A 10,177-nucleotide genomic window follows, 5' to 3' on the forward strand; every position below is an offset into this window, starting at 1 on the left:
ACTCTGGGTTAAAAACACACACACACACACACACACACACACATATATATATGTATATATATGATTGTATGTTGATATTTATATATATATATATATATATATATATATATATATATATATATATATATATATATATATATATATATATATATTGTATGTGTATGTATGTGTATATATATATATAAGAAATTTTTATCATGTAATTTATATATATATATATATATATATATATATATATATATATATATATATATATATATGTGTATATATATATGTAAATTATATTATATATATATATATGTAGGTATATATATATATATATATATATATATATATATATATATATATATATATATATATATATATATATATATATATATATTGACTGGCCACCGCCGGATGGACAATTGAGGCTCGAGAAGAGGGACTTCAGAAATAAACAAGAATGATGGAAGCAACCAAAGACTCACGCTGAATAAAACGGGGGATCCCTTGCATTTCGTTTCTGTTAGTTGACCATTAGACTAGATTAATCTAAACCAAACACCGCCAGTGCACCTGAATCAGGTGAATTCCCAATAATGAATCTTAATTATTTTGGATATTCCAAAGACTAAGAAACTGAGTTGCAAATTTTGCCAAAAACCTTGTTTGATTTTGCCCCAATTTTAAATATCTCTCAATACGGAATCTTGCTCGTGAAGCAGTCCTTAAAGTAAAATAAGAAAAAAGTGTGAAGTTATCATATACTGAAAACCTACGCTTTCAAGTTAAAATAACTCCAGGTCCAGATGACCAGTGATAAGGCCAAGCTTTTTGTTTCCAAACATTCAAGACATATATAAGTAGAATAACAGGCAACATGTTGATATCAACATTTTTTTTTATTCAGCAGCTTATAGACAGACACAAGTAGTTTTGCCTAGGACAGAAGAATGGAACAGCAAGAATAAACGCAACAAAATTGCTATAGGGCGACAGAAAAAAAAAAATAGATCATCCGTCTATAAGAAACCTATAAAAACAGGTATTCCTGAATGACATGAAACAAAAACATGGGGAGAAACTTTGGAAGAAGCAAAAAAGTGAAATAATCATCCTTCTATCATGCGAAACGTCTAAAACTACGTCCTGTACTGCAACAGATGCGTGCCCTGAAATCTTTAGTACTTTTTGGAGGCGAACGAAGAAGAACCATCGTCCAGGATTTGTTTACAACTTCTGGAGTCGTCTATCTCATGTTTATAAATAGATAATGGCATCTCAGTCTAATAATAGAGGTGGTATTAATTTATGTTTAGTTGTATAAGAATTAAAACATAAACACTGAGTAAAGCTCACAACAATTGTAGCCTAGTTGTCCTGGATTAGGTTAGCTTAGGCTAAGGTATTGGAAGTCAGACAAAGTTCGAAGTGAATTAGTTCTAGGTTAAACCAGGCTTAGGGCTAGATTGTACAGCCTAGCAGTTTGTGGGCCAGCTAGGATAGAAATTATCTTATGCAGGGTTAGTGCTGTATTTTTAGTTCAAGGCTCTGGCCTAACCATAGATAAATTGTATATTTAGGGGAGCTGAATGTTCCCATTGATGAAATTTTGCTTGTGGCCTAGAATAGGGCAACGATAGAGACAATTAGGCTATACCTATTACTTTACTATCACTGCTTCTCCCAACCTTGGCTAGGGGTAGTTTGCTGAACGACAGGAGAAGGCCCTAACACTAATTCTGAGTGGAAGCTTTATCCATGTTTCGGTGTTTAGTGTTAGGCTGCTCGGGGTGGTCTATGGGGTGAAGTCCCCCTGGCCAGGTAAGGGTACAGCACCCTAAGTTAGGTTAAGAATCTAAGGCCTGGTTAGGTCAGGACATGGCATTCTAGGAAAGGTTAGGTTTGTTTTTGTCGGCTTAACCTGTGTCTGTCATTTTTAATGTGGTATGGGTATATATAATGTTACATCATAACCTAACCTAGCCACGTTTTACATGGCTGTGCATGGAGGCACGTCCAAAGTTGCCTCCATTCACCTTGGCTAAGATGTGAGAAAGTGGTACTTGTAATGATACATCCTAACCAAACCTAAGGGCTTTTTCAAACCTGTCATTGGGGCTTTCCCTTCCTGGTCCTCCCACCTAAGCTACTACATGTGTACTGATAACCATAATTTTCATAGAAATCCTGTGTACTTGGAAACTTGTGCAACTAATTGCAGGTTTTTTTTTTTTATAAATATCAAGGTGAGTAAAGGAGGGTGATTCATCACCATTACTTGGCCATTTAAAAAAAAAATGTGTGCTGGAAAGTTATTTCATGGCAATAATTGTAAAAATAACACTGTTTTTTCACATCCAGTGAAGGTTATTAATGATAAGTGCTTGAGTTATGTTCATTTCCACAACTGACCCATCTGGAATAACAATTTAGGGAAGATGAAGTGGGAGAAGTCTGAACATATGTGGAAACCTGAGAATGAGAAAAATTAAAGGTTTTATTGGCTAAAAAGGTGATAAATTTATTGTGTAAGATGTATTTAAAAGTTTGCAGAAATTTCTGCTCCAGAAAGAGATTTGCTCATACAGTATACTGTATTTGCCCAAGGTTTCAGCAGTGCCCTTACATGTAGCTGAGAACATGCAAAATAAGAAAAATGGAAACTAATAGAATTTATTTATTTTAAAGTACTTTTGGATTAAAGTACTTCATATTTTGACATGTAAATATCTTGCTAATGAATTTCGAGGGGAAAAAGAGGCTGCAGTCATCATCATCTAACCACTGTCCCTATTGAATTTGATTTTTGACAAGTAAATTTGTTCCATTACTGTACCCTATTTTTGTGGTGTATGTGGTGTAAAGTGGTTCTCTAACATACCTTTGGCTAATTCTTGTTTTCTGTGAAAAACCAGTTTAGTTTTCTTTACGGAGATTAGCGTACATCTATTTTTATTTGTTTAGAGTAACAGATCATTATATATCATTTTTCATAGTGCTTAAAGTTAGGGGAATAGCTTAGGATACTCAGGCTCTTGCTTTGCCTGTCTCTATATAAAAGCTGTATTTTTTCTTGATATGTGTGTGCTATATTGACTATATTTATTGGCTTAAGCTATCAAATTCAAGCTAGAAAAATAGTTAGGGTAGTAGTGTTTGTGAAGGTAATAAGAAAAGAAGACATATGCTTGATGACTAACACAAAAATAATATATTCCATACCACTAATATTGTACAATTCTAGAATCCAGTAGCTTTGACCTAGGCATTGTATCCATGTACCTAATAATGATTATGCCCTTAGCTGATTTACATACTGAATATCTAACCTACTGCAATGTGTGTCAGAATACTTTGAAGTATTCAATTTATGCCTCAACAGTTTTGAGGGCTTGTTGGTGACCTTTGCCTGCTTATACTGTAGCAGTTAATATCCCTACTTTTCATGCTGAGTTTATTTCCTGGTTTTGAAAGGTCTTTTAGTTTTACAAATTTAATGTTGGACCAGGTTTTTGTATTGGATTAAAATTTTTTTACTTTTTTAAAGTGTAGTTTAAATTGTATATGTGTAATCCTTATATCACATTGATATATACTTTACAGATAACAACCCACAGAGAAAAATATTAGAAGAATTACAGTTAAAAAAACAATTGATTTTGAAACAAGGAGCATCTCAACCTCTGAATACTCCGGCAACATCAGCTCAGCCTACGGTAAGAGATGCACTCACACACAAACAGAGTGTAAATCTTGACTGTGTAATAGGTAACATACAGTAATGCCAAAATATCAATTCATTTTATAGATAAATTAGCCATTTATGATTTTGTGTCATTTTTACTGTTGGCATAAGAAAATAATTTTCTCTTGAAAGGGTTAATCACTTTGCAAGAGAAAATATGTCTAGTATATAATTTTTTATGTCATTTGAACCATTGCAAATAGTTTCTTTCTTTTTAACATAGGGGTGGTCCTCTGGAACTGACGGACATATTGCAGGAAACAGCCAGAGGTCTAGCCTCATTCAGGCAACGTCTTCCAGCTTTGGTTACTTTATTCATCAAGATTCATCATTTGGAAATTTCATTTTGCCTGTATTGCCACGGCTAGAGCCAAAGTGATCTTGTTTGCATAAGCAGCTTTTTCTTGAACAGGTTTTTTGTCACTTTTATACTGGATTTTTTTCTATAAGCCAAAATGATCAAACTCAAGGAGTTAGAGGGATGGTTACAGGAAGTAGAAGGATTTGAACAACCTAAGGTTCAGTTGGAACAGTATGAAACTCCAGCTCATATTGCCGCAAGAATGATACATACTATTGAAGCTTCATTTGGAGATCTGGAAGGGAAAGTTGTTGCAGACCTGGGTTGTGGCTGTGGAATGTTGACAGTCGGTGCTGCTATGGTGGGAGCTGGCTTAACATTTGGGTAGGTTTCATTAATTGAATTTTCCATGTGATTTGGCTTAAGTGTTTTTATCCAGTTTTGGAAAGCTTTTTAAAAACCATCATGGTCCCTTTGTTTATGTTCCTACACAAATACGAACCTTTTATATTTCACTGGCGAAGCAAAGCATACAAAATTAGCATGAATTACTAGCAGTAATTGTTCAGTATGGCTAAGCTGTTATCATTCTGAGTTCACACTTTAATCCCAATTAAAGCAGGTCAGTTAGGACTCAGGTCAATTAGCCCAGAAGCCCTCTCTTTGCCTGAAACATTTTATTAAGTAATATTTTTGGATCCTAACAATGTTTCATGGTACATTATTTGTCTTCGTGTCATGTTTACAAACTATCATTGGTTGGTCTTTATCACATAGTCTGTGAGCCTGGAAATGCTGTTCAATGGTCTTGTTAAAGTACTGTACAGTAATGATGATAATAATAATGATAATCCATAGGAATGTATCGTGATGTGAAATAATGATCACATTATTACAGTAATAATGAGGACAGACAGATTTTATTACATAGAACTGTAGTAAACCCTACTCTTTTGAGGGATTCAGTTGTATAATGTTTTTGATTGCTGAAGGGTGTATACATAATTTTTTTGTGAATACTGTACTACCAATCTGTTTGAAGCTGCACTTAATGCATAGTCGAAGGAGTTCTTAGTTATTGTGACCTCTAAGTACTAGAGTAATATGTTCAAATAAGGCAGTGGTTTGTTTCTACAAGGCATGAAATTTACTGTAAAATTTTGATTTTGCATATTGTACTAGGTACTGTTGATACATCTGAAACATGTATTCTTTCATTCATTTCAGTTTTGATATTGATGAAGATGCTATTGAGATCTGCCAGGGTAATGTTGAGAGAATCCTGTCTGACACAGCAGTGGAGTTACTACAGGTTGATGTAAAAGCAATAGGAACTTCTGAATGTCGGTTTCACAAGTTTTTTGACACGGTCATCCTTAATCCCCCATTTGGCACAAAACGCAACCAAGGGACTGACATGGAATTTTTAAAGGTTGCTCTTTCTCTCTCCAGAAAATCTGTATATAGTCTTCATAAATCCGTTACTCGTGCACACATTGCTAAGAAAGCTGAAGACTGGGGTGTTAAAATGCAGGTTATAGCTCAGCTCCGATATAACTTGGATAGTTCTTATAAATTTCACAAGAAAAGATCGGTTGACATAGAGGTAGATTTTATTAGGTTTTATCATAAATAGCCTTTTGAAAAAGAGCTGTACTTTTATATCAAATACTTAATAGTGACTCAGAAAATTTGGAGACTTTTAAGTAATTATTGGAAGGGAATAATTACAAAGAAAATGTTGGTAATTGTGGAAATGCATATTGAAATATTTTTAGCTCTTTGTACTGTTGTAATCATTCCACTGTGAGCTGCTGTGTTCCATAGCCAAATTTCGAGGCCTTGTGAGGAAGGTTTTATTATTTGATAAAGATCAGATAACCATTTTGCCTTTGTTAAGGAAAATAAGCATTTTCATTCCACACAGCAATATGTTATGTGGATTCTGGAAACCAAATACATTGTGGAAGTCAAAAGATTAAAGTACTGTATTTTGTTATTACTCTCATTTTTCTCCATAAAACTGAATAATTTTTGGCCAAAAAGAGATGGAAAAAATGGTATGTTCATGGATACAGCATCTTTATATTGCAGACCAAAGTTTTTGGCTTTTATATGACTTGAAATGGGAAACAATTTTATGAGAACAATCTGTTATAGTTTCATCAGATTATAGCTGGGCAGGGTCAAAGTACAAACAAAGTAAGTCCTCTCTTTCTGTCATAATGCTATTTCTAACAGAGAATACTGTTATTGTTTTCAGTATACTGTACTTTACAGAAAAAAGTTTTGAAACTTAGTTGTTTTGTATATGAAAATTATGATTAAAGGAAATATTCTGGTAAATTCTAGACTTACATTTCACCAGAGACATTACTAATTTGAACATCTTTCCATGTTTTGAAGCACGAATATCATTAATCAATTTACTGTGAACAGTATTAATGTCAGTATACTGTAATATGAATAATGGTGACTGGATTTACTATAAAGTGTGGAATTAAATTTTTTGTTGTTGGGAGTTCAGTTTTATACTAATAAATGCAAGGATTAGAAACAAGTTTGATGGTAAGTATATATTTCTTTGACCAAGTAAATTTACATAAAGTTATATGGAAAATTGTTTTCCAGAAAGGTAAGTCCAATGATTTATAAGCTGCTGCTTTATAAATGTATGTTTCAGAATTCATTTAACACTTTTTTTTATTTTGTTTTTAAGTAATGGGGTGAAGCAAGGTGGTATTATCACTCCAAGTATGTTTTGTTTTTTATAGATGATTTGCTTCTAGTTGTAAAACTTTGTTGGTAATATTTTTACAGGAACTTGCACATATGCTGATAACATCACTCTGCTTGCACCAATTGTTACTGCTTTAAAAGCATACCTGAAATATATAAAAGCTAGGTATAAGAAAATGATATTCAGTTTAATTCCTAGAAAAGTCAGCTGATTATATTTACATATTGTAGGAGTCCAGTACCTGACCGTAGAACTAGGTCACTGATGAAGTTGTACAAGTTTAATAATGTACTTCATTTAGGGCTTATAATAAATGAAAATATTTATAAATGTGACATCAGCAGAGTTACTGGCAATTTCAGTGAATAGCTTAAGCTTTTTTAACTTGACAGTAAGTTTGTTAGTGCATACTACACTACAGTACTTATGATTTTTGTATGTAATGCGTTGCCTTTTATAGTTGGCATCTTTTACCTTTGTATGAATTGAGTTGTGATGATCTTATTAGAGTTCAGGGAATGGCAGTTCATCAGGTGTGGTGTGTCCCCCGAAGACCCCGGTGCTCTCTTTTATTGCACTTAGCTGGTGCCATGAGCCTGGAATTATGGTTTGGTAAACGGGCACAGACCCTTGTAAAAATGAGATAAAAAATAGTGATGAAAATATAAAAGTAGTTTTATGAATGGGAGCGTGGTTTTTATTCCATGTTTAGTTTGAATGTTAAATGTCTAAAATATAAGAACTATTGTCTGTGTGTTAGCAGTATTACAGACTGAAAGACCCCTGTTTTATTGTAAGACAGAGATGAATGTACAGATGTGGATACCGTGATTGTTTCTTATGTTTATTGATCTCACTCTGCTTCTGTTTTAAATCTTGTATAATGCTTTATCAGAGGCTGATAAAGAATGTAGGTTAAATTAAATAAGGTCTTAAAGATGGGCATTTAATATTACTAACAGAAAACTGAAAAAAGTTATTTTGCAATGAATCCACCAATTTCGCTTAATTTCTCCTTGTTCTTAATTGAAAAATGATCATTTAAATGCATCATAACACTTTTTATTCAGTTTGGTAATATGTGTTCAGTTACTCAGTGCAATGGTGGACAATAGTTTCAGTTAAATGCATTTGAAAGTTCAGCCCACAGTTGCATGGTATTGTAGTGTACTGGATAATTTGCTTTAATTGCCAAGCAAAGTAAGATACCAATTTCAACTATGCCGTCCAGATACCATGCTATTTTGCAGTTGCCAGCTTAAGTTCTATTGTCACATGTTTACAGAGGTAACAATCTGAACGAGGAAGTAGGAGAAATTGATTGTAAGGTTACAGTGTTTATATACTTTTACGAGAAGAAGCATTCCAAACTCAATAACGGCAAACCGTAGGAATCTTTCATAGGCATTACTTGAGGTTTTTTGCAGCGTCACTTCAGCCCCTAGCTGTAACCCCTTTCATTCCTTGTACTGTACCTCCATTCTCAATCTCTTTCTTCCATCTTGCTTTCCACCCTCTCCTAACAATTGATTCATAGTGCAACTGCGAGGTTTTCCTTCTGTTACACCTTTCAGACCTTTTTACTGTCATTTTCCGTTTCAGTGCTGAATAACCTCATAGGTCCCAGCATCTTGGCCTTTGGCCAAAGTTTTACATTCTGTGCTTTATATTCCATAAGATTACAGGACCATAAAATACTACATATGAAAAGGTCAGACTTATTGGTTGTAAATTCACAACTAAAGGTTTGCTGATGCTTTAAAATATACAGAACCCTTGTGGAGATGAACAGCAAAACACTACGTATAGGATCATAAGAAATAAGTAATTTGCTAAAAGCAGTTGGAGAACAAGTCACAACTGAATTAAAAGGATTAAATGAAAACATGAGATTGGATCAGAATTGGTATAGAGTATTACAGGAAAAGTATGCAATCAAAGTGGTGCACAAGCTCGTGAAAAAGTTGTAGAGCATACTTTGCACGGGAAAAAGGTTCTGAATTAAAGGATGAAAAAATGTTCAGAACTTAGGATTGTTGCTTTTGTTTCATGCCAGAAACAACAGGCATAGGTAATAACATGGGGAAAAACGAGTGGCTGAAGGTAAAGCTGATTATCATTTGGTTGAACTAAAAGTTGAGAGAAATTAAGTTAGACATAAGTATCAAGTATCAGCTGGAGAGGAAGGGGTGGAAATGAGTGGTGTATGCAATTAAACGAATTTGATGAAGTGAGAAGAGGATATAAGAACAAAATTAGTAAATTACGGGCTAAAGTTAAGGCACGAGGTTGAAGGAGTAAGTGAGCAATTTATAAAATTCCGTGGTAAGGTTGAATGGAGAGTGATGTGTTTTTGGAAGTAGAGTTGTAGGAAGAGGGAATAGAAACAGTGTAGAAATGAAGAAACGGGTTTACGGAAGGAAAATAACGAGATTGCTTTAGGTGCCGTTACATGACAAAAGGAAACGGTCCAGGGTTACAGGAGGACAGATTGGGGTAATCGTAAGAAAAATGAGCAAACAGAAGAAAATCAGAATTTTAGGAAGATTATGTTCTACAGTGGAATAAACACAGAGAAATGTTAATGAACAAGCTGAGCTCAGAATAAAGATGCAAAAGAAAGTTATCTGAAGTGAATGTAGTTGTGTCGATGTAATGAGTACTCATAGAATATTCTTTACACATGAGGGAGATAGTAGAGAAGTAAGGACGAATGATGCAGGGGTGGAAAAGTTTTTTTTTTTATTATTCGTTATTTTGAGAAAACGTGTTAAAATGACTTTGAAAGGAACAAGGATATAAATTTAAAGAGGCTGAATGGAAATATGAGTAGTTCATGAGATTACAAGACAGTGCGTGCAAGTTGCTGCCTAGGATTTATAAGGTATGACTTCCACCGTATAAAGGTAAAGTTAATTTTAATAGAAAAAGTAAAACGCCTAACCTGAGATTGATAGAGGAAGGTCAACAGGGGTTAAGAAAGGAATGTAAGGTTGAAAAATGAATACGGTTAGTGGATTAAATGTCAGTTGCGGAACAGTTGCATGAGAAGTTTTAATGCAAGCTGAAACTAGCATGTGGCGTACATGAACGTAGACACATGATAGAATTAACAGTGGCACTGTGAAGGGTGTTAAGAATGTGTGATATAGATGATGACCTACTTAGTGATTGAAAATTTTATATGACAAGCGAAGTGTGTGCTACACTACATACAGTAGATGGGTCTGAGACAGCAGTCTCATATCTATAGCTGTTCAGTATTTTTATTGTTACTAGTCATGCCACAAGTTAGGGGGGGAGGTTGTGAAGTTGAAGGTATAATAAAGTTTTGGGATAAGAAAATTAATGGGTGATGTTTGCAGTTGATACGACATTCTTTGAGCATACTGATGAAAAAGTGCAG

The 10,177-nt window shown here is 34.1% G+C and overlaps 2 protein-coding genes across 2 annotated transcripts; both read left to right on the top strand.

Annotated features, from left to right (window-relative positions):
• Window positions 1-1,122: 1,122 nt before the first annotated feature.
• On the top strand, window positions 1,123-4,109 carry LOC136845252 (SOSS complex subunit C homolog). The gene is made up of 3 exons (XM_067115369.1): window positions 1,123-1,280; window positions 3,589-3,701; window positions 3,954-4,109. Exons 1-3 carry the CDS (start codon window positions 1,256-1,258, stop codon window positions 4,107-4,109), a joined length of 294 nt encoding a protein of 97 aa, XP_066971470.1. The 5' UTR covers window positions 1,123-1,255.
• Window positions 4,110-4,185: 76 nt separating this feature from the next.
• On the top strand, window positions 4,186-6,030 carry Mettl5 (Methyltransferase like 5). Its single transcript, XM_067115354.1, has 2 exons — window positions 4,186-4,415; window positions 5,259-6,030. The coding sequence occupies exons 1-2, from the start codon at window positions 4,186-4,188 to the stop codon at window positions 5,665-5,667; spliced, it is 639 nt and encodes a 212-aa protein (XP_066971455.1). The 3' UTR covers window positions 5,668-6,030.
• Window positions 6,031-10,177: the final 4,147 nt, after the last annotated feature.

This window comes from Macrobrachium rosenbergii, chromosome 2, assembly GCF_040412425.1.
Source record: "Macrobrachium rosenbergii isolate ZJJX-2024 chromosome 2, ASM4041242v1, whole genome shotgun sequence".
Classification (NCBI taxonomy): Eukaryota; Metazoa; Arthropoda; class Malacostraca; order Decapoda; family Palaemonidae; genus Macrobrachium; species Macrobrachium rosenbergii.

Excerpts from the sequence above, each read along its gene's own strand:
- LOC136845252 (XM_067115369.1), top strand. The coding sequence starts at position 1,256 with ATGGCATCTCAGTCTAATAATAGAG. Across the intron at positions 1,281-3,588 it reads ATCTCAGTCTAATAATAGAG|ATAACAACCCACAGAGAAAA; the intron begins GTGGTATTAATT and ends TATACTTTACAG. Across the intron at positions 3,702-3,953 it reads CAACATCAGCTCAGCCTACG|GGGTGGTCCTCTGGAACTGA; the intron begins GTAAGAGATGCA and ends TTTTTAACATAG.
- Mettl5 (XM_067115354.1), top strand. The coding sequence starts at position 4,186 with ATGATCAAACTCAAGGAGTTAGAGGGATGGTTACAGGAAGTAGAAGGA. Across the intron at positions 4,416-5,258 it reads GGAGCTGGCTTAACATTTGG|TTTTGATATTGATGAAGATG; the intron begins GTAGGTTTCATT and ends CATTCATTTCAG.